Source organism: Artibeus jamaicensis, unplaced genomic scaffold, assembly GCF_021234435.1.
Source record: "Artibeus jamaicensis isolate MK-2021 breed Jamaican fruit bat unplaced genomic scaffold, CSHL_Jam_final contig_387, whole genome shotgun sequence".
In the NCBI taxonomy this organism is placed as follows: domain Eukaryota; kingdom Metazoa; phylum Chordata; class Mammalia; order Chiroptera; family Phyllostomidae; genus Artibeus; species Artibeus jamaicensis.
In genome coordinates, this window is record NW_026521812.1 from 42,993,562 (window position 1) to 43,021,378 (window position 27,817).

Genomic DNA, 27,817 nt, shown 5'->3' on the forward strand with positions numbered 1-27,817 from the left:
TGTTATTAAATATTTTACCACATTTTTGCTTCAAACTTTTTTTCCTATTTTTGTCCTCTAAAACCTAGGTGCATCTTATGGTTTTAAAAATAGAGTATATAAATTTATATATACCACATTTATATAAATATAAATATTTATATAAATATACCACATTTATATATAAATATATAAATGTTCTATATCTTGACTGTAGTAATGGTTACATGACTGTCAAAATTCATAAAACTGTACATGTGAGACAACTTATCATACAATTTCAGTGTATGTTAATTATACTTTAATAGATACAACCAAAACTCTGCACAAAATCTCAGTCACTTCATAATCATATGAGGGAAAAGCATAGGATGCTTAAGTATTTTTTAAAACTCTCCAAAGAACCCTTGTGTATTTTTCTGTTCTTTACTCCTTGAATATTTTGAGTACAGCACTACATAGAGATTAATGGTATCCTTCTATTCTTAATCTTTAAAATAAAAAATATAATTTAAAAATGTGTGATTTTTTCCAGTATCTTTTCCTGCTGCTTCAGTACTACATCCTCTTACATAAACCCCACATAGAACATGGCTATCATTTTGTCTAAAATCTGTCTTTCTGATAAAAAAAAGTATGATAAAAAATGCTCATTTTAGCATAACAGAATAAATGTGGCTATGTTAACTGTTCTGTTACAAAGACCATTTATTTGTTTGAATAATAGATGATAAAGATAATATAATGAAGCCTGTCCAGAAAGTATCCAGCCATGTAATATGAAAAATAGATACATTTACCGAAGAAGACACAAGATACAAGAGATATTGTATGTAGGGCAATGATGTCTCAGTTCCCTTCAAAGTAGGTACCTTGGGACCTCACCCAGTTCTCCCAATTTCCATCAGCTGCCCCATTGTATTTTCCTGAATCTCATAGACTGAAGTCTCCTCCCTTTCAAAGGTGATTTTCCTTTTGGGAAAAACCAGAAGTTGCAGGGTGCCAAATCTGGGTTGCAGGGGGTGCTAAGTCACCTGGGTGATTTGATGTTTCACCAAAACACTCTGCAGGAGACGTGATGCATGAGCGGGCACACTGTGGCGATAAAGCTGTCAATCACAGTGTGGCCTTGTGAATCCTCCCAATAGTTTCCACAGAGGAGCTTAATTCAAGATTGGATGTAGATCCATTGCCCCACTCCCTCATTTTGAATGCGACAGCCACACAGTACACATGCTCGCTCAACAGCGTCTCCTGTCCCTACTGACTAGTACAATGAAATTGTCATTGTTCATGCATGCACATTCCAATCCACTTATCTTGGCTACCAGGTTACATGGTTACATTGATGTTGTGCGAACTGTTCTCATTATACTAACCATGGCTGGGCTTTTCCTGGACAGGCCTCGTATATAGATAAAAACTTCCTTTCCATGAAAAAATTTTGACAATTTAAAAAAGAATAATTACTGATTATTTGGCCTTTAAGTTTCCTTGATGAAAAATGTAAGCTCGATGAAAACAGGGACTTTATGGCACAATTCTCGGTAGCTGTCTGGAACAGTGTGTCTGGCTCTAAAGAAATATTTGTTAAATAAGCAGACAGATATGGACCTACCATTAGTTCAATATCACTGCCAATTATATAGAGTTGATCTTCCATAGAAAGCTTCCTGTTCAAATGGGCGAGCACATACGTAATTCCAGGTAAACGCACAGCAGGACTGGTTAGAAGACTGCCCCAGAGGGCACTGTAGAATGCTGACTGGTCCACTGCAGCAGCGACCTTTTCCAACAACGTGTTTGTTCTGAGGTACAAAATAAAGTGCTTCAGGAAGGGAAACGTTTAGTTTCACACTGTTAAAAATAAATCACTGTTCTCTTCTAGAACATATGAAAGCATCCATGTTACAGTTATATGCTCCACCCGAGACTACTGTGACAGACTGGAAGAAGCATACACCTCAGAGATCAGAGGACTGGATTTAAGTCTGGCTCCACCGCTTACTAGCTGTGTAATTTCAGAAAATCAATCTCCCTTCAGTTCAGTTTCCCCATTTGTAAAATGAGGATAACAACAAATACCACAAACCTTGTCAATTTCAGTGGGTTGTTAAACACATTCATTTTAGTTAATAGAATCTTATAGCAAAACATATTTTCTATAAAATCTTTTTTAAAAGATTTTATATATTTATTTTGAGACAGAGGGGAAGGGAGGGAGAAAGAGAGGGAGAGAAACATCAATGTGCAGTTGCTTCTCACGTGCCCCCCACTGGGGACCTGGTCTGCAACCCACATATGTGCCCTGACTAGGAATCGAACCAGTGACCCTTTGATCCACAGGCCGGTGCTCAATCTACTAAGCCACATCAGCCAGGGCTCATATTTTCTATAAAATCTTAAAGGGCATTTCCAAATATTTCTTTCTCTTTGAAATCAGAACAGCTATGTAATTCAGAACAACTTTGATGAATTAGACCTATGACAAAATCATTATTGCTCTATTAAGGATTACATTTAAGAATTAATACTCTTTATTTTCTTTAAATATAAAATAAACAACTTAATACACAAAATATTCATAATATTATAGCATAGTAGGGTCAGAAACAAGAAAATCTGATAGTTTTATTGTTTACTTACTATGTAATTTAATACTAACACTCTAATCCCTTCTCTTTTTTTCTTTATTTTTATTAGTGACACTGTAATCCCTTCTGACCTCAATTTTATCTATGCATTAAAAGAACATGTTTACAAATCCTTTCATAGAACTTGTGTGGAATAAATGGATAAACATAGTGCTATGGTCTGAATGTTTGTGTCCCTTCAATATTCGTATGTTAAACTAATTCCCAAAGCTGATGGTATCTGGAAGTGGAGCTTCATGGAAGTGTTTAAGTCATGAGGGCCTACTCTCTTGGATGAGTTTAGTTTTCTTATGAAAGAAACCCCACAGAGCTGAATAGCCCCTTCTACTACTTGCAGACATGGAGAGAAGGCTCCCGCTATAAGCCAGAAAGAGTGCTCTCACCAGAACAAGACAGTGCTGGCCTTAGACTTCCAAACTGCAGTACTGTGAGAAGTAAATTTCTTTGTTTATAAGTTACCCAGTTTGTGCTACACTATTATGGCAGCCCAAATGGACTAAGACACACAACGAGGTAAATCATAGGGATACCACATTAATACAGGTCATTGTTCATCTCTAAGTTAACATTTCTAATTGTTAACTAGTGGAGTTATAGAGTAGCACTGATTCTATGCTTGCTTTAGGAGAATTATGTAAAAATTTAAAACAAAACGGATTTATAAACTAAATGAAGTAGTCTCACATTATGTTTCTAAAATTGTTAGCAAGTAAGTAAAAAACTTAATAAATGATAAGCTTTGGGAACAAAATTATTTTTTCCTCAAAGTAGCCTGTAAGGGTTATTCAACATTTTTTGGATTAGATTCTGACTACATTATGGGAGTAGATGAAATACAATAAAATAGAGTACTAGGTAAATGTACCAGAATAAATTATTTAAATTTAAATGATTAAGTCTACTTATTAAATAAATTTGACATCTTCAATTTTTGCTATCTCAACTCCTAAGTTCCTTTTTGGTATGAATAATGTGATATTAAAGATATTTAATGCCATCTTGCATTGTCTACCACTGTTAATTTACAAAGACATAATAAGAGGCTCTAAGACAGATCAAATCATTTTCTTTGAAAAGTTAAAATATCAATAGTGTTACGTCAATGGCTAGTGAAACAACACTGCACTTAGAGCTAGGTTATTTTCCAGCATTAACAATTTAAAAACTGATGGTAATGGCCCAATTTCCCATTTTAAAAATTAAATGTCCTACCTATTGTATTTTTATATTAAATTACAGGTCACAATTTTTGAGTAACTTAACTATGCTAGGCTCTGGACTAAATAATATATTATGCTTGTTTATGGATGAGAGAATTGAAAAAAGTTCAGAAATGTATATACAGAAGTTTTCTTGAGCTGGCACAATACCTGTTGAGCCAGGATTTAAACCCAATACATTCCTCTTTCTCCCAAGTCTTTATTCTTACCACCTAGCTATATTTTCAGTGTGTTACACAGACTGGATACATTACAATAATTTCTTTTATGCTATAGAAACCTTCAGGAGGTATGCTGAAAGATCTGGAATAATAAATTTTTGCGACGTTAAAATGCGTGCTGAGAAACCCATGACTTCGGTTACGTAGCTGTACCCAAACAGCACATCTCACCTCTCATAGTACTCCGATCCTTCTTCCAAGCCGGGAAGAATACCAGTCAGCAGCCCCTGCAGACCAGGCTTCAGTGTTTTACCCAAGGGCAGGTAATAAATCTCATACAGACTTAGCAATGTTGGTTTCACAGACATGGCAGCATTTGCAAGAAGAGGAAACAATCCAGAACTGTTTAAAAATATAAAAACATGAGCAGCTATACAACAACAAAGTAGACAATCTAGAAAAAATGGAAGAAGTTTTTAGAAACTTAGAAAGTACCAAGACTGATTCAGGAAGAAATACAAAGTCTGAATAGACTGATTAGTAGTAAGGAGATTGAATCAGTAATCAAAAACTCCCAAAGAAAAGCCCAGGACCAGATGGCTTCGATAGGGAATTTAACCAAATATTTACTGAATAACTAATGCTAATCCTTCTCAAACTTTTCCAAAAAAAATCAAAGAAGAGGGAACACTTCCAAACTCATTTTCTGAGGCCATACCAAAGCCAGAAAAGGATACTATCAGAAAACTACAGACCAATATCCTGATGAATATGGTATAAAAATGCAGAATAAAACACAGCAAACTGGATTTGTCAGCACATTAAAATAACTGTTCACCATGATCAAGAGAGATCTATACCTGGGATGCACAGGTACATGCACAAAACCAATGCAATATATCATATTAATAAAATGAAAGAAAAACATCATATAAACTTTTCACAGGAGCAGAAAAAGCATTTGATGAAATTCAACACCCATTCATAATATTTATAGTATCAAAGAACTGAATTAAATAACAAATAATATTGCTTAGATTACTCATTCAACAAATATGTATTAAGGGTCTATTATCTATCACATAGTCTTTAAGGTGCTAAGATTGTAACAGTTAATAAATTACATTAAACAATTCCTGTCCCGTGCCCTCATAAAACCTATTTTCAAGAGTCAAAGGTAGTAGATACACAGTAACTGGACAATATATATCTCAGATAGTGAAAAGTGTCACCACGTTGAAAAAAGGCACAGGAGGAAAAAAGCAGGGGCAGTTATTGCAATTTAAATACAGCACTCAGACATGGCTTATTTGAGCAAAAAATTAAAGAGAAAACATTTTCACAGTGAAGTGAATTAGCAAAGCCAAAAGTTTGTTTTTTTTTAATAATAAAAATTGGTAAACTCATTACAAGACTGATCAAAGTGAAAAAAAAAAAAGGATTTCTAAGCCACCAATGCCAAGAGTGAAAGAAGAGACATCACTATACATTGTGTATGTGTATACACACACACACACAACATATATATGTAATACAAAGATAGTAAGAGTATATAATGAACAACTCTAGGTAGGTAGAACTTAACATGTAGATAAAATGGGCAAATTTCTAGAAAAAAGTAATAAAACTGACATAAGTAGAAATTTTAAATAGTCCCATTATCTACTAAAGAAATTAAATCTGTAACTGTAAACTCTCCCACACAGATAAACTCCAAATGGCTTCAATGGAGAATCATACAAATATTTAAGAAACTATATCAATATTATAAAACTTCCAGATATTGGAAAAAGTTCCCGACTTGATTCCAAACCAGATAAAAATGTTAAACCAGTCATTCTGTAGTGAACATGGATGCAAAACAACTAAAATAAATAAATAAATAAATAAATAAATAAATAAATAAATAAATAAATAAATACAGTGACATAAAAAAGATGACAAATCATGAGCAAACATATATTCCAGAAATGAGAGGTGCATTAAAACATCAAAAAGTCTTGAACCCTTTCTACTTGCGGTGGAAAACACAAGAAAGACGTCCACATCACCAGTTCTCTTTAACATTGTCCTAGAGCTCCCTGTCAGTTCAATAAGGCAAGCAAAAAATATCATTATCTTAAAATCAGAGCATAAGAAATAGAGCTGTCATTATTTGCATATGACATAACTATATGTGTTCAGATTCCAAGAGTCTAAAAGCTATCAGAAAGAACAGGTGGATTTGGCAAAGTTTCTGGATACAAAATCAATATAAGAAAATCATTGTATTTGTAAATTTTAGCAACAATATCTCAAACAAAGACTCCTTAAACAAGAAACTAAATGACCACACATAGAAGAAAAGGTTCAGAAACTGGACTTCATTAAAACTAAGAACTTTCTTCAAAAAACAGCATAAAGAAATTCTGGTCCTTCGAAGATGCCATTGAGAGAACAAAAAGGCAAGTCACAGGCTGGGGGATAAATACATATGAGTATACATAAATACAAATATATGGATATAAACAGGAACAGAGAAAGAGATAGAAGAAGAGAGGGACAGGGAGGCAGGGAGTGGGAGAGAGAAATACAGAGAGTTGGAGAGAGCTTTTGACTAGAAAAGGAGGAAATTATCTGGTGACAGAAATGTCATATCTTGTTTAGAGTGGTGGCTACACAACTGACTACATTTGTTAAAACTGATCAAATTGAACATATGATCTGTGCATTTTATAGTATGTAAATTACAGCTACAATAAAAAAAAAGAGAGACAGAGAAAGAATTGATGATCTAGATGGCAACATAAGTTTCTCTCTACTTCAGTCCCTGTCACAATAGGAACAACTACTAACTATCCTTCGACAAGGTACCACTGTGAAATTCCTGGAACATGGGGGTGAGGATGACATACTATTTCTGAACCACAAAGACTAAGAAGGACCACAAAGAACCACACTAGAGAAGGGTAAGAGGAATGGTTATACTCCCACAGCACTGCTGTCCACCAGGCTGATAGAGTACCACACCAAGAGGGTGCCACTGACCTACAGTGTCACCCGTGAGGAAAAGACCAAGACAGACATCTAGCACCTCCAGGACTGTGGAATGCTTCATGGGAGGTCCACTTGGGTCTTTCAACCCCACAAAGGATGAAAGGGGAACATATGGGGATTGACTATTGAATATCAGATTGAAAAATGAAACTGTTCTTTCTTTTTTTATCCTTACCCAAGGCTATGTTTATTGTTTTTTACAGAGGGGAAGGGAGAGGGAGAGAAACAATGATGTGAGAGAGAAACAATGATTGATTGCCTTTCACATGTGTCCCAACCAGGACCAAACCTGCAACCTCAGCATGTGCCCTGACCAGGAATCAAACCCTTGATCTTTCGGTTTGTGGGATGACGCCCAACCAACTAAGCCACACTGGCCAGAGGAAGAAACTGGCATTTAACAACACTATAGACCCAACAGTCCTAACATACATTTACAGAACATTCTATCAACAGCAGTAGAATACACATTCTTCTCAAGAAGAACAGAATATTTTGTAGAACAGATCATATGTTAGGCTACAAAACAAGTCTTAAAAAATTCAAGAAGACAGAAATTATATCGAGTATTTTTTCTAACCACAATGATATGAAACTGGAAAATTCACAAACACAAAGAAATTAAACATCACACTCCTGAACACAAATGGATTAGAGAAGAAATCAAAAGAGAAATAAAAATACCTAGAAATGAATGCAAATGGGAACACAACATACCAAAACTTATGCGGTATGTACACATAGTTCTAAGAATGAAGTCTACAATAATAAATACATATATCAAGAAAAAGAAAAGACATCAAATAAACAACCAAACTTTATGCCCCTAGGAACTAGAAAAAAAAAAGCAAAGCCAAAAATTAGAAGAAAAGAAATCATAAATATTAGAGCAGAAATAAATGAAATAGAGAACAGGAAAACAATAGAAAAGATTAACAAAACTCAGAGTTCCTTCTGGGGAAAAAACAAACAAAACTGACAAAATCTGAGCTACATTAATCAAGAAAAAATAAAAAGAAACCAAATGAATAAAATTATAAAGGAAACATTATACCTGATATCGCAGAAATAAAAAGAATTATAAAGGACTGCTACAAATAATTATACATAAAAAATTGGATAACCTAGAATGAATTCTTAGAAATATAAAACCTACCAAGATTAAATCTTGAAGAAATAGAAAATCTAAACAGAGCAATAAAAAGTAAGGAGATTACATCAATAATTAAAACCTTGCAACAAGGGACAGCTCAGGACCAGATGGTTTCATTGGTGAATTTTTTTCAATTTTTTATTCCTTTTATTGATTCTAGAAAGAGGGGGAGAGATAGAGAGAGGGAAAGAAACATCTTTCCCCTGCCTTCCCCCTCTCTAAAAATAAAATTTTTAAAATACATACACATACTAAAAAGTTTACTCTGGTACTGTGTGAAGAAAAGAATCTCAAAGGATAAGAACAGATGTGTGAATGTTATGAGGCCAGTGACAAAGACCAGGCTAGAGATGATGCTTACATAGAGTGGACGCAGCTAGCAAAGGTAGAGAGAAACAAATGTATTTGGGACATATATCAGAACAATAGCTAACATTTATTGCACTAATACTGTACATTGTTCTAAGCACTTCGCATATGTTAAGTCTTAATTCTATTAACAACCTATAAAATTTGACATTTTGCAGATGAGAACACACATGCAGGTGAAGAAAATGGCCCAAGGTCACAGGAGGAGTTAGTGATAAAAACAGTCTGATTCCATGGCCTCTGTTCTTAACCACTGTTGAGACAGAAATCTTAGTGACAGAATGTACATGGGGAGAAAAAGAACGTGGGCAAGCAAAACAAGATATCAAGTGTAACTTTCAGATTTCAGGCTTGTGTAAATGGATTGACAATGGTGCCATTTACCGAGCTTTAGTGCACTGCAGAAGACCAGGATTATAACAGAAGAGGATGAATTTACTTTGGAACAGGTTGAGTTTCAATTAAAAAGTTAAAAATTAAATTTATTAGGGTGACAATGGTTAATAAAATTATAATGTATAGGTTTCAAGTACACAATTCTGTATCATCTATATATCGCATTGCATGTTTACCGCCCAAAGTCAGATCTCCTTCTGTCACAATATACTTGACCTCCCTTTACCACTTACTACCCCATCCCACTTTTCCTCTGGTAACCACCATACTGTTGTCTGTGTCTATGAATTCTTGTTTGTCTGTTTGTACATTTGTCACTTTCAGTTTTATAACCCACATATGAATGAAATCATATGGTTCTTGACTTTCTTTGCTTGACGTGTATGACAAAGAAAAGTTTGAAACCATTTATTTGCAAAGATATATACATCTTTATGCCCAGTGCATTATTCACAGTGGCCAAGACATGGAAATAACTGAAGTGGCTCTTAACAGATGACTGGATAAAAAATATGTGGTACATATATACAATGGAATATTACTCAGCCATAGGAAAGGATGAAATACTACAATTTGTAACAACATAGATAAATGTTGACAACATCATGATATGCAAAATAAGCCAACTATCTTTTAAAAATCCACACAGAGATGGCATGTAAGCCAGAAATTTAAAGCAGAAGCTACATGCACAAAAGATAAATCATGGGCATGGATAAACATTCCCAAGAAGTGAATGTAAAGTGAAACTATAAGGTACAGGACTAAGCAAGCCTTAAGAAACTCCATTAAGTAGACTTCAGGGAAAGGAGGGAAGGCTGGTAAAGTGATAAGTAACTAAACTGGAGAAAACACAGTATCAGAGAAGCCAAGAGAAAACAGTATTTCAAGTAGACAATGGTCAACAATGTTGAAAGTTACCAAAGACATTAAGGTATCTTATTTTTCTCAGGGTAGTTCTCAAGCTTAAAAAAGTAGAAAGTCCTGTAGGCTCAACAATTTTAAATAAAAACTTCACAAATAACCTCTAAGAAAAAAATTTTACACTGAACAATAACTAAAATTTTTCTAAACCACTGAACTATTAAAATATTTATGACCCATATGTGAAAACCTCCATCAAGGAATTTTTAATTTTTTAACTTTTACTGCAAAAAACATAAAATAGTTAAAATATATTCTACTTCTATGTAAACAGAGAGTAAAATTATTCTTACCTATATAAAAAAAGATCTTTGGCAAGTCGCTTAGGTCCAATGATTTTGAAGATAATCTCGTATGTTTCAAGTGCCTTCCGATGAACCCCACCTGGTAGTGCCGGATGCAGACACTGAGCGAGGCGTTTGCCTATCGTCAGCTTTTTAGGTACTACCTGGTACTTTGCATTATTTTGTAAAACCTTGAAGAAAACATTTTAATTCAGCTGAGAAACAAATATCACATTCCATTTTATTTTTGCTTTCTAACACACTATTATCAAAAAATCCTTATAGAACTTCCATATACTTTAAACAAATTAGAGAGGGGACCAAAAAACTTTTATTTCTGTCAGTTACATCTATTAAGGTATATCATATTAGAAATTAAAACTGAGGATTTAAAAATATTTCTTGTGTTTTTAAAAATCCATTGCATATTAATAGAAATTGTGTATTTTATGAAGAATAACAATATTCCAAAGTAATATTTTCAGAAGACAGGCAATGTCTTAGATGTTCTGTAAAACTTTCATGTTAATCAGCCTTTGACCTATTTGGATATGTTGTTTGAAATATACAGAGAATATTGGACTTGAAGAGGGAGAAACACTGCTTTAGTGTATATGTTATAATAGCAAGTCACTGTAATGTTTACAAAAATCTACAGGAGATTAAAATTGCCTATTTGTTTTTACTACAATTCCCAAATGGACCAAACACATTTTGCTTTATTTATTCAATCAGAACATTTCTTAAGAGATCATTGGTCAGGGCAGAATTTATAGAAGATCTTATTTTACAAACCACCCAAAGAAGATTGGTTATTTAAATAATAAAAAGAACTTATGAATGTAGTCCTTTAAAGTATTATGGTAAAGGGATGGCAGAATATTATAAAATGAACACTAAGAATGAATACAAAATAACATATTAGAACTGAATTTAGAAGTACACAAAAGTCCTTTATTTTACAAAATAAAGAACAGAGGTTAAAATACATAACATGAGACTTGCCAAAGGCATTATTAGCAGAAGAGTCAGCACTAGATCTTCCAGTTCAGTAAAAAAAAGACAAGTAGAGGCTGTAACTGAGGTCCATTTTATATTTAAAAACACAAAAATCTTTGCCTTGTTTCACTGAGACTTTAAGTAAGTTTAATTAATGACTTGAATACCCTACGTTGAATTATCTGGATACAGTAGTCTGTTTACATGAATATTGATAACTATAAAAAACTAATTATATATGTGATTAAGCAAATTAATTTCCACAATTTGAACACTTTTAAATATAGTTTCGAGCAAGTCTTCAGAAAAAGACTCTTCAGAACAAAAAAGAACCTAACTACCTTTAAGCAAACTAGTACTGTTGGCTGTAGTTTCATGGGGATGTTGTAAAAACTCTGAAAATGTATCAGACCTCAAATTATAAATGTTAGAATTTAACATGACAAACATAAGTCTGGGCTTCTAATTTTAAGATAAATTCTTGGCATACTGAAAATGAAAGCTCTTCTTTTTAAGATAGCAAGGTAATCACCTATAGTATCAGAAGGAAAACTAGTGTTCTCGGTGTGTATTTGAATACAAATTTCTTTCCTAATAATTGCATGCTAAGTTGTTTGATGTTAAAATTGTTATTGAAAGAGCTTTCCTTTTCTATTTGCTCCCCTGGTTCATTTAATATTTAGAAGCATTCCTATTCATTGACAACTACTTTAAAAAAATCCAAAAAGCTTTAAAAATGTAAAAACTATGGATATAAAGAGATAAAAATTTGATTTTAGCTAAGGAAAAAAGTAGTGTCAAAATTTAAAGCTATGATCAATGATACCACCATATTTACAATGGATAAAAATCAGACAAGTCAAGAAAGATCATTCAAGGCCAAGCTCTAAGTCACTGCTTGTAATTTTTCTAAAAAGTATTATATTGACTATTGTTATGGCTTGGTGGGATATAAAATGTTTCCTTACTGTTACATACCATTTGCAAAGGACACATTACTGCTTTCCACATGCAGGTTTTCACTTTGTTGCCACCAATTCCAGAACCCTATGTGTTGCTCAACTACAGAAACTTACTAGCCCTATGGCTTTGTTATGTGTTTTTATAGGTAACAATAACAACAACTATGTTTTGTTTTGGTCTTAAAAATATGCCAGACTACACAGGCAAGCAACTCATGAAGTAAAATAGCAATAACAAATGTAATTCTGAGGTTTAATTATGTTTTCAAATTTTTAACTTCAAGATTTAGAGAAATTTAATAAGCATGGACACAGATTACTGATTTGTAACTCCTTTTTCTGATATGGATGAGACTGACATACCTTATTAAGTTTTCCAAGTGCCGAAATCAAATCTGCCCATTCACTGGAGTATTCAAAATTCTTTAGTGCTTTGTCAATTGCAGCTACATAGTTTCTATATTTGGAGTCACTCAATAACTCCAGCTCTTCTGTGTTCATCCTCCCACAGTGTCTCACTAGAAGCCAGATCCAAAATCATGTAAAATCATTACCTACAAAAGAATTTTGCAGGAGGAACCAAAGTTACAAGTAAAGTATTAAAATGGGTTCAGATGCTCTTGCACTCTGATCAGCTAGTATGCAGGGTCATGGAAGTATTAAAAGACAGCTTTAGAGAAAACTCATTCTGTGCTTCTTCCTAGGAACTGTAAAAATGGCTGTGAGATTTTAGGGATATAGAAGAGTAGGAAATATATTTCCATTTAAAAATCATCTTATTTCCCTATCATACTTGCTGATAAAACATTCTGATATACATAGCTCTTTCTTTTGTTTTGATCCCACACACTAAGACTGGTTAGACTATAAACATCAAGGACATGCAAAATAAAAAAGGAAAAAAATGAATGATTTGGAGATTATCTTATTTTATTAAGCAATAAATCAGCATACAGTATGAAGGAACACCAGCTCATTGAAATTAAACCTTAATTTCTTAATTTTAATAAAAATAAGGGGCGGGGGAGGCTGGGATGGGAGAAATAGACAAAAAAACTGTACTTGAAAAATAACTAAATAAAATTTTTTAAAAAATGACAAGTACATGTGGTAGTTTAAAATGTATTCATAAATTCTTTGATATTTCTTTCAAAAAGTGGTTCCTAATCCTCCAGCCCTTTGGGCTGGGCTTTGTGACTTAATTCGAAGGAAAATAATAAAGCAGAAATGACAATGTATAATGTCTAGGACTATGTCATAGATGCATCCTAGATTCTGCCCCGCGCCCATCTTTAGTGCTGGGGGAAGCCAGCCAGCCAGCCGCCATGTTATAAGGACACTTCTAAGAACCCTATGGATTAGTTCCTGCGGTAAGGGTTTGAGGTTTTCTGACAAGAGCCTTGAGAATGAACCACTTTAGAAGCAGATCCTCCAGCCCCAGGCAAGCCTTGATTTGACTGAAAGACTAATCCACACCTTGATTGTTACTTAATGAGAGAATCTAAGCCAGAAATACACAACTATAGCCCTCAAATTTATACCTACAGAAGCTGCTGTTTTAGGCCACTGAGTCTGGAAGTAATTTATTATACAGCAATAGATAACTGACACAGAGTAGTAACAGGATTTAATTAAGGCTTAACTTGAAAACCAATGTAGCCTCTCCTGCAATTATTTTCATGTCCTTTCTGACCTAGTCAACTAACTCTGGAACTTTCCCTGGAGCTGGGTTCGTGGAACCAAAGGAGGATCTAAGAATGGGTCTCAAAAGGAGTCCAACACAATTCAATGGGGAGAGGGATGGTGTAAAAATAGTCTTTTCAACAAATGGTTTGGGGATAACTAGACATCCACTTCTGTAAAAGAACTAAGTTTGTTCCATCCTCATACCTACATAAAAGTTAACTCAATACAGATCATAGATTTAAATGGAACAGCACTACAAAACCCCTAGAAGAAAATACGGGATTAAATCTTTGTAACCCAGGGCCAGTCAGTCTTAGAAATAACACTGACAGCACTGCAAGCAACAAAAGAAAAAAACAGTTAAATTGGACTCCATCAACATTAAAAACCTTTGCACTTCATAGGATACTATCAACTCACAGAATGGAAGAGCATCTATCTCCCATATTTCTGATAAGGAACTTGAAATATATAAAGAACGTTTATAAGTTCATAATAAAAAGACAAATAATTTAAAAATGGCCAAAAGATGTGAGTAGACATTTCTCCAAATACATACAAGTGGTCAATAAGTTCAAAAAATGATACTCAAATCCTTAATCACCAGGGAATGCAATTAAAAACCACAGTGAGATACACAACTAGGATGCTGGAATTAAAAAAACATTAAAAAATTTGGGAAAGATACGGAGAAATGGAAACCTTCTACACTGCTGGTGGGAATGTAAATTAGTGAAGCTGCTTTGGAAAATAGTCTAACAGTTCTCAAAAGGTTAAACATGGAATTATTGTGTGACTCAGCAACTCCACTGCTAGGTGTGTTATATGCACCCAAATGAGATGAAAACATGTCCACACAAAACTTTTGGATGAATGTTCAAAGAAGAATTATCCATAATAGCTAAAGACAGGAAACAACACAAATGTCCATCAACTAATGTGTGGATAAATAAAATACATTATTTTATATATGGTTGGAATATTCTCCAACCATAAACAGGAATTAAGTACCACTACATGCTACAACATGAACACTGAAAGCAATTCATGCTAAGTGACAGAAACCTTTTACAAAAAAACATATATTGTACGATTCTACTTATATGAAATGTCCAGAATAGACAAATCTATAGAGAAGTACATTAGTTTTTGCTTAGGGTGGTGGGAGGCAGGAATAAGGGGGAAATGGAGAGTGATTCTTAATGAGAATGGGGCTTCCTGATTATAAAAATTATCAAAATTGAGCATAGGAGTGGTGATACAACTGTGAATGCATTGAAAACCACTAAATTACACACTTTAAATGGGTGAGTTGTATGGTATGTACATTATCTCAATAAAGATAAACATATAAAATGGGCCTCATGGATCTGTGAAATTCCTCAAAATACACACAAAATTTACATATTACATTTTGAGGGGGAGACAAGTCTACTACTTTAATAATATTTGCAAAAATATTTTCCAACATTATCCTCAAAAAGTTTAAAGATGAGACTTCCACCAAGATGGAGGCGTAGATGGAAGCACTGCAACTTCTCGCACAACCAAGTTTAAAAACAACAAAGTTTTAGCAACAAAAACGCAGCCAAAACCACAGAAAATTGAACTACACGTAAGTCTGACAACACCAAACCCTTCAGCCAAACTGGTAAGAGGGGCAAAGCCAGCAGCAGAGCAGGGTCGGGCAAGAAAGATCCACCAGACCCGGGTGCAAGACCCAGGCACGATGGCAGCCGTGGGTGGATCCCAGGTGTGGAGTAGCTGGCAGACCCACTGAGGTCCCAGGGTAGTGGACTCAATGAGGGCTGACCACGGTCACACATTCACGCAGATAAACCGGTGGCACGAGCGGGGAGACAGACTGTGCAGGCCCCAGTGGCAGGAAGCAGCAGAGGGGACTGCTATTGTCCCTCTCTGACTCCACCCCCACATACAGCCTCACAAACCAGCGACCTAGATGGCCCCGCCCTGGTGAATACCTAAGGCTCTGCTCCTCATATCTAACAGGCATGAACAGATCAAAACATGGCTCAAGAACAACTCAGAGCCCCAGAGCCAATAAATCTAAGCGATGAAGAAATAGCCAAACTTTCAGATGCACAGTTCAAAACACTGCTGATCGGGATGCTCACAGAACTGGTTGATTTTAGTCACAAATTAGAGGAACATATGAAGGCTAAACTAATTGAAATGAATGGAAATGCACAGGAAACCAATAGTAATGGAAAGGAAACTGGGACTCAAATCAAAGGAGTGGACCAGAAAGAGGAAAAAAATGACCAAACAGAAAAGGATGAAGAAACAAGAATTCAAAAAAAGGAGGAGAGGCTTAGGAACCTCCAGGACATCTTTAAACATCCCAACATCTGAGTTATAGGGGTACCAGAAGGGAAAGAGGAACACACACGAGTGGAAAGCTTATTTGAACAAATAATAAAGGAGAACTTCCCCATTCTGGCAGAGGAAATAGACTTCCAGGAAATTCAGGAAGCTCAGAGAGTCCCAAAGAAGTTGGACCCAAGAAGAAACACACCAAGGCACATCATCATTACATTAGCCAAGATTAAAATGAAGGAGAGAATCCTAGAAGCAGCAAGAGATAAGGGACAGTCACCTACAAAGGAGTTCCCATCAGACTGTCAGCAGATTTCTCAAAAGAGACCTTACAGGCAAGAAGGGGCTGGAAAGAAGTATTCCAAGTCATGAAATCCAAAGACCTACATCCAAGATTGCTCTATCCAGCAAAGCTTTCATTTAGAATGGAAGGGCAGATAAAGTGCTTCTCAGATAAGATCAAATTCAAGGAGTTCATCATCACTGAGCCCTTATTATATGAAATGTTAAAGGGACTTACCTAAGGAAAAGAATAAAAAAGATGAACAGTGAAAGGACAGCAAACTCACAGTTATTAAGAACCACACCTAAAACAAAAACAAACTAAGAGGACAGCTAGATCAGGAGCAGAACCATAGAAATGAAGATCACATGGAGGGTTAGCAACAGGGGAGTGGGAAAAGGAGAAGGGGGGAGAAGGTACAGAAAATAAGTAGCATAGATGTTAGGTAGAGAATAGATGGGGGGAGGGCAAGAATAGTATGGGAAGTATAGAATCTAAAGAACTTGAGACATGTGGTCATAAACTAAAGGGGGGGATGGTGGGGGAGGGGGTGTGCAGGGTGGAAGGGAATGAAGGGGGAAATAGAACAACTGTAATGGCACAATCAATAAAATATATTTTTTAAAAAGTTTAAAGAATTACTACTCTAGAAATCACAGCCTGTATTAGTAAAAACTGTTTTCAACACAAAAAGCTAATTTTTTATTACTTTAACACTTTATTTTTAGATGAAAAATTAAAGTCAATTATTTTTCCTCAGAATTTTATTATATTCTTCCATTATATTTGAGCATCATTTGAAGATAAATCAGATATCTGATCCTCTTTTCTTGTCTGATAACTATTTCTTCCTTTTCTTTTTTTTGTTTTTATGCTCATCACAGGACAGGACATGCTCTTATTGATTTTAGAGGGAGAGAGGGAGACAGAAACATCAATGTGGGAGAGAAACACTGACCTACTGTCTCCCATACACACCCTGACTGGGAATCGAACCTGCATTCTAGGTACGTGACCTGACCAATAACAGGTATCACCTTTTTTTGGTGTATGGGATGATGCTCCAACCAAATGGCCCATCTAGAAAGGGTTAATAAATTTTTTCTTGTTATCTGATACTTGTAGGATACTCTATAATGGTTGTTGTTGTTCAAGTACAATTGTCTCCATATTCCACCCACTAGTCCCCCCACCCCATCCATCCCCATCCTCAATCATACCCTCCTTTGGCTTTGTCCATGTATCCCCTACACATGTTCCTTGACAACCTTCCCCTTTTTACCCCCATTATCTCCTGCCTCTCCTCTGGCCACTGTCTGTTTGCTCTTTGTTTTAATGTCTTTGGTTATACTTTGCTCACTTGTTTGTTTTGTTGGTTGTGTTCCACTTATAGGTGAGATTGTATGGTATTTGTCTTTCACTCACTGGCTTATTTCCCTTAGCATAATGCTCTCCAGATCCATTCATGGATGGATCCACCCATCCATCCACTTCTACCTCAAGAGGCAGAAGTCCACTTTTTCTGCTGTGTAGTATTCCATGGTGTAAACGCGCTACAGTTTTTTGATCAGTTCATTTACTGATGGGCACTTAGGTTGCTTCCGACACTTGGCTAGTGCAAATTGTGCTGCTATGAACATTGGGGTGCACAGGTTCTTTTGGATTGATGTTTCAGGATTCTTAGGGTATAATCCCAGCAGTGGTATCACCAGGTCAAAAGGCAGTTCCATTTTTAGTTTTCTGAGGAAATTCCATACTGTTTGTTTTCCACAGTGGCTGTACCAGTCTGCATTCCCACCAATAGTGCACTAGGGTTCCCTTTTCTCTACAACCTCTCCAACACTCGTTTGTTAATGTGGTTATGATGGTCTTTCTGGTGTGAAGTGACATCACAGTGTGGTTTTAATTTACATCTCTGATGGCTAGTAATGCTGAGCATTCTTTCATATGTCTCTGGGCCCTCTGTACATCTCCCTCCTTGGAGAAATGTCTGTTCAGGTCCTTAGCCCATTTTTTAATTGAGTTGTTTGTCTTCCTGGAGTGGAGTCCTGTGAGTTCTCTATGTATTTTAGAGACCAAATCCTTCTCCTTCGTATCATTGGTAAATATGTTCTCCCATGAAGTTGGTTCCTGTTTCATTTTCATGATGGGTTCTTTAGCCATGGAGATTTTTTAAGTATATTTTATTGATTATGTTATTACAGTTGTCCCAGGTTTTTCTCCACTTTATCCCCCCCCTGCCCCACAACCCCCCCTCCCTCCAATGATCCTCCTGCCTTACTTCATGTCCATGGATTGTACATATAAGTTCTTTGGCTTCTTCATTTCCTATACTATTATTAACCTCCCCCTCTCTATTTCGTATTATTATGCTTCTTATTTCCTGTACCTTCTTCCCCCCAGTCTCTCCCTCTACCCCCATGCTGATAACCCTCCATGTGATCTGCATTTCTGTAATTCTGTTCCTATTCTAGTTGTTTGCTTAGTTTTTGATTTTTAAATTCAGTTGTTGATAGTTGTGTTGGTTGTCATTTTACTGTTCATAATTTTTCATGTCCTTCTTTCTCTTAGATAAGTCCCTTTGACATTTCATATAATAATGGCTTGGTGATGATAGAACTCCTTCTCTGGGAAGCACTTTATCTACCCTTCCATTCTAAATGGCAGTCTTGCTGGATAGAGTAATCTTTGGTGTAGGTCCTTGCCTTTCATAGGGGTGCCAGAAGGAGAAGAGAAAGAGCAAGACATTGAAAGCTTATTTAAACAAATAAAGAAAACTTCCCAAATCTAGCAAAGGAAGTAGACCTGCAAGTCTAGGATGCTCAGAGAGTCCCAAAGAAGTTGGATCTAAGAAGAAGATTTTTAGTTTGATGTAGTCCCATTTTTTTATTCTTTCCTTTATCTCCCTTGCTGTAGGGAACAAAATATTGCTGTGTGGGCTTTCTGAAATCTTCCTGTCTCTCTATTCTCTTCTAGGACTTTTATGGAGTCACAATGTATATTTAAGTATTTTATCAATATTCAATTTATTTTTGTGTATGGTATGAGTTGGTGGTTAAGTTTCTCTCTCTCTCTCTCTCTTTTTTTTTGCATGTACCTGTCCAATTTCCCAAAGCTATTTCTTGGAGAGCTTATTTTTACTCCATTTATGTTCCTGCCTTCCTTGTCGAATATTAATTGACCATTCACACATGGGTTTATTTCTGGGCTCTCTATCCTGTTCCACTGACCTATGGATCGGTTCTTATGCCAGTACCAGGCTGTTCGATCACAGTGGCCTTGTAATATAGTTGGATATCTTGTATTGTGATCCTTCCTACTCTATTATTCTCTCTCAAAATTGCTGAGGCTATTTGGGGTCATTTATGGTTCCATATAAATTTTTGAAATATTTGTTCTAGATCTGTGAAGCATGTCATTGATATTTTAATAGAGATTACATTGAATCTATAAATTGCTTTGGATAGTAAAGACATTTTAAGGATGTTAATTCTTCTAATCCATGAACATGGTATATGTTTCCATTTGTTTGTGTCTTCCTTAATTTCTTTCTTCAGTGTTGTATAGTTTTCTGAGCACAGGCCTTTTACCTCCTAGGTTAGGTTTGTTCCTAGGCACTTTTTTTGTTGTTGCTATAACAAATGGAATTTTTCCCCCAATTTTCCCCTCTCTCCTTCCCTTCCCCTCTCTAAAAATAAATAAATAAAAACTTTTAAAAATTCTGTTTGGTTTCCCTGTGAATACATTGACTGGGTGGTGGGGAAGTGGAATGGAAACTTTTTAGGTGGCAAGGGTAAGTCCCGAGAATCCAAATTACCTCAATTGACCATATTCTGTTTTTGTTTTCAATTAGGGAGAAGAAAAACGCTGCTTTTAAAAAATTTATGTAAACAGTAGAAAGTAAAACAAGAACAGTGATAAAAATAAGTGCATGGCTACTTAGAATGATTAAAAGAAAGAACAACTCTTTTAGCTATTCTACCAAGTCCTTTTTCCAGTTTAAGACATCACTTTTCACAAACCATCTTTCTCAAAATAAATATGCTCATTTATAGGTAACTATTACTCTTCACTTAACAATAATTGGGCGGTGGGGGTGGGTGCAGGGTGGAAGGGGACCAAGGGGAGAAAAAAATGGGGCAACTGTAATAGCATAATCATTAAAATAAACTTAAAAATGATAATAATGCTGCTTAAAGTTCAAAAGAAATATCCTCTTAACTAAGAAAAATAGACATAAAAGCCAAAATAATCTTTATGTTCAATTCAACCTACTATATTAAGTTAATCAAATAATTATTTCCAATAAAATTTAGCCAATAGTTTTTGAACATTAATTTTACAGTAATGTTTTGCCATTTTAAAAATTAGTAAACAATATACTATTAATTTAGTATTCAATTTAAAAACAAAGACTGGTTGTTACATGAATTAACTTAGCAATGCTATAATACATACACTAATCAGTACTAATTTTTCTACACTTCCTAGTGTATTTAATTGAATATCTGTAAACAAACTTGAATCTGTGAGAGAAAAATAAGTATTTTTACCCACCTAAAAGAAATCCCAGGCAGTATTAAGGTTTACTTTCCTTTGTAAATTTTATTTAAACTTCCAAAAGTAAAACATGAGGAGTGTACAAATTCATTAAAATGCAAATTTAATCATGCCTATGCATTTAAAAGATAGGATCAAAATATTACACAGGCAGGAAGACACCAACATTTTAGCTGAGTGATTTCACATACAGGGATTTATCAAATAATTCACACTGAACACAAACCATGCATCTGTCTGTGTATATCAGTTTACTCAAGCTATAAAAGAATGGTGCTAGACAGTCAGTAGGCTTTCGAGGGTGAAATCCCTTGATTGGCAAAGGAAAGAGATTAGAATTCATTTTGACAATATCAAGATATTTCACTGACAAAAACAGGGTAACAGTAGTATATTGGTCCTAAGTCCATGTGTCCAGTGCTTTGAAAAGCCAAATCTCAAAATATCAGAGTTTGGAGTTAGGAAAGGTTTATCGATTGAGAAGATGCCAAATGAGAGGACAGGAGCCCTAGTTCTCAAATTCATCTTCCAAAAGCACAGAGTCCAGGCTTCTTTTCTGCCAAGGGAAGGGGAAATGGGAGGAGCAAGAGGTAACTGACCACCACGGATATTGGGAGACAGCCAGAAGGGGTTTCAGGATGCTTGTGCTAGTTAATATGAATGTAGTCACAAGGTTCCTGACAATCTTTGATAACCAATAAATACTTCTCTCATCTCCTCAGGGAAAGCACTTTCTGGTTAAGGAGCTGTTTTTGTACTACTCAAGCTGCAAGCAGAATTTCTCTAATGATTAGCATGTCTATATGCAAGACTAAGCAGAAGTTATTAGACTGAAGGCTATGGGAACAGACCAGGCTTCAAGAAGATGGAGTCAGAGAGACTGAGCATTTCCTTCTATTACACTACCTACGGCAGACATGCCCTTGCTTCTACATGTCTTTGCCTCTCATATTTTATGGTTAATCTGAAAACAGAACAACAGTATTAATAACACGCATCATGAAAGAACAAAAGAACTTCGTTGAAGTGTTACTATGCAAGAGAAAGAACTAAGTCTAGATATTCTGGTAGATAGAACAAAGAATCAGAAACAAAATAAGGTGCTCTTGATTACTGGAAATTATTCAGAATCCCTTTACAAAAACCAGCTACCTTCCAAAACACTAATAAACCATGAACTGTTATTATTATTGTACTTCTCTTTATCTCATAGTCACTCTGCTCTCTTAAATTTCTTTAGGATATTTTATCACACCAATACAAGAAACATAACCTGTCAAGAACTATTATTATTATTCTCTGAATTTTTCTTTTTTACTTCATTACTGTCATGATAACAATCATCTTCCCAGTAACAAAAGCTTGCACGTGGGCTTTATCTCCTCATATCCAATCTACCAACAAATTCAGCTTTTTGTTGTTGTTCCAGCTTAAGTTGACTGTGGTAGACATTTTTCAGAATGGTCTTTTAATCACAGCTCCTGAATGGTTACACCTGAATTATTACAATAGCCTCTCATTTTTACTAACTTCAGCTTCTCTAACAGCCAAATAATTTTACATAGCAAAAATAGTTTGAGCATATTACTTCCTGCTGGAAGCTCAGAAAAGTAAATGTATAATCCATAAAAAGCCCTTTAGCCCGGTGCTTGCTTAGCCTGGAAGAAGTACCCATCATTGCTATCAATGTGACATTTAATTACTTAGAAAAGAAATGAAAGCTCTTAATCATATGACAATAAAGTCTTTTTGTAAACTGTACCCATTCAAACTATGATTCATATCTGTCCTGGCTAAGCAAAATCTAGTGACGAACATTATTTGCTTCACAAACTTTAGTAGGCTTCTGAAACCTCTTCTAATCCATCTGCATACTTCCTTGTAAAATGGAGATTTGGCAAAAACCCTTCTAAGTCAGTTCAACCAGACCCATGCCCCACCGCACCTTGCCAAGACCTGATCAGGTTCCCCATCCTCCAAAATCTGATCACTATGGCCTGTCTTCAGCAAGGTCTTGCTAGGTCAGTTTAGCGAGAATTCCCCTTAACCCTAATGTTTCCTCTTAGTAATGTTCCATCCATTGACTCCCTGCACCTTGGCTATTAATTCTCATGCTGTAGTTGGATGAGGCCAATCTTTCTCCAGCTGTAAGATCCCATTGTAGTGGTCACTACATCTATCTTGATGACCCTGAATAAAGTTAGCTTACTATCTTATACAGGTGTCACTGTATATATTTTTTTCTTTAACATTAGTGAACTGTTCAAGACTTGCTCCCTGCCATCCCAGTGCTAATCTATTCCTTTTCTGGATATGCCCTACACTCTTTTTCAAGAGCCTTTTTCCTTATCAAATTATAACAAAATGCTGTGAGTGCACAATACTTTCTAATTCAGTAGCTTTGACTTGACTCATTATTTAATAGGTATCTTTTTAATATTAAAAACATGGCTTACATTATAGAATAGTATTTAAAATGCATATATGCTTCATGTTTCTAAAAGTTTACCATCTTTTTTTGTAATTGTGGTAAAGTACACATAACATTGACAATTTTAACCATTTTTAAGTGTAGAGTTCGGTAGCATTCAGTGTATTCAAACTTGTGCAATCTATCCCATGAACCTCAAGGTTCATCCTTGCTGTAGCGTATGACAGGATTTTCTTCCTTTTAAGGTTAAATAATGTTCTGCTGTATGTATATACCACATTTTGTTCATCGTTTCATCCATTCATAAGCATTTAGGTTGTTGCTATCTCTTGGCTATAGTAAGTAGCTATGAATTTGGGTGTGCAAATATCTCTTTGAGATCCTGCTTTCAATTATTTTGGATATATACCCAGAAATGAAATTGCTAGATCATATGGTAGTGCTACTTTTAATTTTTTGAAGAAACACCATAGTGTTTTCTATAGTAGCTATACCATTTTACATTCTTTCCAGCAGTACACAAAGCTTCTAATTTCTCCACATTGTTAACAACACTTGTTATTTGTTTTTTTGAAGATTTTATTTATTTATGGAGGGGAAAAGGTAGGGAGAAAGAAAGGGAGAGAAATATTGATTGGTTGCCTCTGGCACATGCTCCAACTGGGGACCAGGCCTGTAACCAAGGAATGTGCCCACAATTGAATCAGTGACCTTTTGCTTTGCAGGACAATGTCCAACCAACTGAGCCACACTGGCCAGGGCTGTTTCTTTTTTAATAGCAGCTATCCGAATGGGTGTGAAGAGGCATCTCACTGTAGAAAGATTTGCATTTCTCTAACAATTATAAATGTTCAGTATCCTTTCATAGGCTTGGCCATTTGTATACCATCTTTAGATAAATATCTATTCAAGTTTTTTATTTGTTTTTTTTTTTTTTTTTAGTTGTCACCTGAGGAAATGTTTATTGATGAGAGAGAGTGAGAGATCACTTTTTGCTTCCCATTCATGCCCAGACCAGGGATCAAACCTGCAACCTTTTTGGTGTACGAGACAATGCTGCAACAAACTGATCCACCCACCCATGGCGCTCCCCATTTTTTGAGTAGTCTTTTTGTTGTCAAGAGTTCTTTATATATTCAGGATACTAGCCCCTTTTCAGATATATAATTTGAGAGTATTTTCTCCCATTCTTTTAGTTATCTTTTCATTCTTTTGATTGTGTCCTTTGAAAGTTTTTAAGTTTGATGTAGTCTCTTGGTCTATTTTTGCTTTTGTTATCTGTGTTTTTTGCTGTTACATCCAATAAATCATTGCCAAATCCAATATCATGAAGCTTCCCCCTATATTTTTTCTTCCGTGGCTTTTATAATTCCAGATATTAGGTTTCAATATTTAATCCATTTTGAGTTAATTTTGTATATGCTGTAAAGTACGGTCTCAACTTCATTCTTCTGCATGTGGATATCCAGTTTTCGAATGCCATTTGTTGAAGAGGCTGTCCTTCCTACAGAAAGTAGTCTTGGCACCCTTTGTTGAAGATCATTTGACCATCTATACACTTGGATTTACTTTGAGATTTTCTAGTCTATTACATAGGTCTATATGTTTGTCTTTATGCCAGTATCATGCTATGATGATTACTGTAGCTTTGCAACAGTCTTTAAAGTATTAAAAAAATTCCTTCTGCTTAAAACACTAAATCTCATCTTAACCTGGTTAGTAGTACCTAGTCATCCTTCAGCCTATGGTTATATCCCCTTTGGAAAGTCTTCCCTGACCATTCCACCACCTCCTCAACACTCTTATACACACCTCCTTCCTGTAAACTCCCACTATACACTGTACTTCCTCTACCACAGAACTTCCTTTTGCTTTATTATAATTGCATTATGACTCCCAGGGGTGATGATTTCTGTGATAAAGCCCTCATCTATCATTTCAGCTCTCACCTCCCCATCTCCTAACAAAGTGCTTGACCTACAGTAAATGATTAAAACACATGATAAAAACTGAATGACAACAGAACATACTAAGCTGGTAAAAAGAATGGATACAGAGTATGTACTGACTTAGAAAAGGCTCCCAAGATATATAAATTAAAATAATCAAAGTGACTAATCATGTTTATTGTATGCTATAATTAATATTTTAAAGGGGGAAATACATCTTAATATAATTAGCATGTATATGTTTGTGTTTTGTGTTTGTGTTTCTCAAAAAGCACAACAGAAAATATTAGAACTGATTACTTCCTGGGGATCAGATGGGAATTGGATAAATGGGGGCCAGGGAGAAGGAACCTTTTCACTGCATATATATTTTTTATACTTTTAAAAAAAGTATAAATCATGTGATATAACCCCTATTTGTTATATTAAGTCTAATTTTTAAAAGTGAATGAATAATGCCCTTAAAGATCAAAAAACAGCATTTCTTCCCTCCATCTTATAATAAAGGAAAACCAAAATGAACATAATCTATACCTTAAATTTTACTTTTTAACCCAGAGTTATGATACCCTCCAAAGAACCACAGAGATTAGTAACTTTGTCAATAAACTATTTGTTTTGTTTAGTACAGTAAAATCAAGTGGCATTTTAAGTTATTCTCTGAATACTCTTTCTAAAACCATGAGCTGTTTACATACCACATACTGAGTAAATATGAACTATTCATTACTTAGAGACACGTGCACATACTAGCTTCCAAGATGGCTTCCAATGACCCTCATACCCCCAGATACAAGGGTAGTCAGACCTTGTATAAGTCCCCTCCCACACAAAATTATGGCTAGCCTATGTCAACAAAAAATAGAATATGGGAGAGGGGAAAAGTACTTAAAGACACTGCAGCTTCCACCTTGATGTCTCTTGGATCACACAGTCTGGGACACACTACACTTTGTTGTAAAGACATTCAGGGAGCCTGTAGGGAGGTCCATGTGGGGAGCCAGTGAGGCCTCACTCTAACAGCCAGAAACAACTCGCCAGTGTGTGAGTGATCCACTTCAGAAGGCGGTTCTTCAACCCTAATCAAACCTTTAGACGACATCTGACTCACAAAATACTCAGACAGAACCTCACAACCTCACTCCTCCCCAATCCCTTCTGATGGAAACTGTAAAAGATACTTATTGTTGTTTTAAGTCAGTATATTTTAAAAGTTATATAATAGATAACTGAAGAGTTTATTCTCAAGTAACACTTTCCTTCATTAAACTCTATAACTTAAAAGACACATAAAAATAGTCCTAATTATTGGGTAACATAAACCTAATAAGCATTCTCAAATTACAGAATCAGGTAGGCTTGGGGAAGAGGTTTGAATAAAATACCAAATGCCACACACACACACACACACACACACACACACACACACACACACACACACACCCCAAGTTTCAGGAACACCTAAAGTGAACTCCTAATCAAAGATGAACTCCTAATGGGTGGTAACACTTCTGGAACTGATGTTGTGAAAGCAATTTAAATATTTTTTTCCCAAAAGACACACACTAACTTCAAAGTGAGTACTATGTTCTGTGTTTCTTCTTGGGAGAAAAATGTCTGTCCAGGAAACTTTAAAATTGAGACACACTGTAAGCCATGTGTAAGTGTGTATAGAAAGGCCACACTGATGAGTGCATCATGCTGCAGGCAAGCAAAAAAGTATCGTCAGAAGACTGTGATGGCATTTGTGCTATATAAAAGTTCCAGCTACCAGGAACATTGGATTGATTGTAAGACCTCTCCTAAAGGTTTCAGGCACCTGATATTTTATAGCACTTTTTTATTATGTAATAGCACAATGAAAAGCAACTGGTAGGACTAAGACTGCTGTGCTTTTATAGGTTTTCTGATTATACTTAGATACCTCTTTTAAATCATGACAGTTTATCTATACTGTTTCTATACTGCTATTTTATTTTAGGATGGAGCCATAGGAAAGAAACTACTCATTTCAATAAATAATCTTTATCTAAAGGGCTCTTCTCTTACTTCCCAATTGAGGTTTCATCCCTGAACCACAGATTAACAGCAATCTGACTTCTGGTTGAGTAGCAAAGTATTGCACATACTGATAAGCCTAGTATCACTCACAAAAAATTTTTTTTGGAAAAGAGTAACACCAAATAAGTGGTCTGTTTTCCTGTACTCTTAATTCATAAACACAAAATAATAGCAATTTAAACATTAAGCTCATGATATAAATATATGCCTGTAAATAACCATAGCAATTTGAAATACGAGACATATTTTGCAGAGTAGGGAATTTATTTTCCTGTCTGTTCATACAAAATTTTTTTACCATAAGAGAATTTTTCATTAACTCATAAAAAGACAGACTGGAAATAAGCCTTATAACCATGGACATATGGAAGAA

General features: G+C 35.3%; 1 protein-coding gene across 4 annotated transcripts in view; it reads right to left on the reverse strand.

Annotated features, from left to right (window-relative positions):
* The window catches only part of DOP1A (DOP1 leucine zipper like protein A), a 115,244-nt gene that overhangs the window by 72,416 nt on the left and 15,011 nt on the right, over positions 1-27,817 (reverse strand). For all 4 annotated transcript variants that reach the window (XM_053664736.1, XM_053664737.1, XM_053664738.1 and 1 more), the window contains exons 2-5: positions 12,501-12,691; positions 10,186-10,367; positions 4,246-4,416; positions 1,594-1,787 (exon numbers count right to left, since the gene is read on the reverse strand). In XM_053664736.1, the coding sequence (XP_053520711.1) occupies positions 1,594-1,787; positions 4,246-4,416; positions 10,186-10,367; positions 12,501-12,638 (685 nt within the window). In that variant the 5' untranslated portion in view covers positions 12,639-12,691. The remainder of the gene's footprint in view (positions 1-1,593; positions 1,788-4,245; positions 4,417-10,185; positions 10,368-12,500; positions 12,692-27,817) is intronic.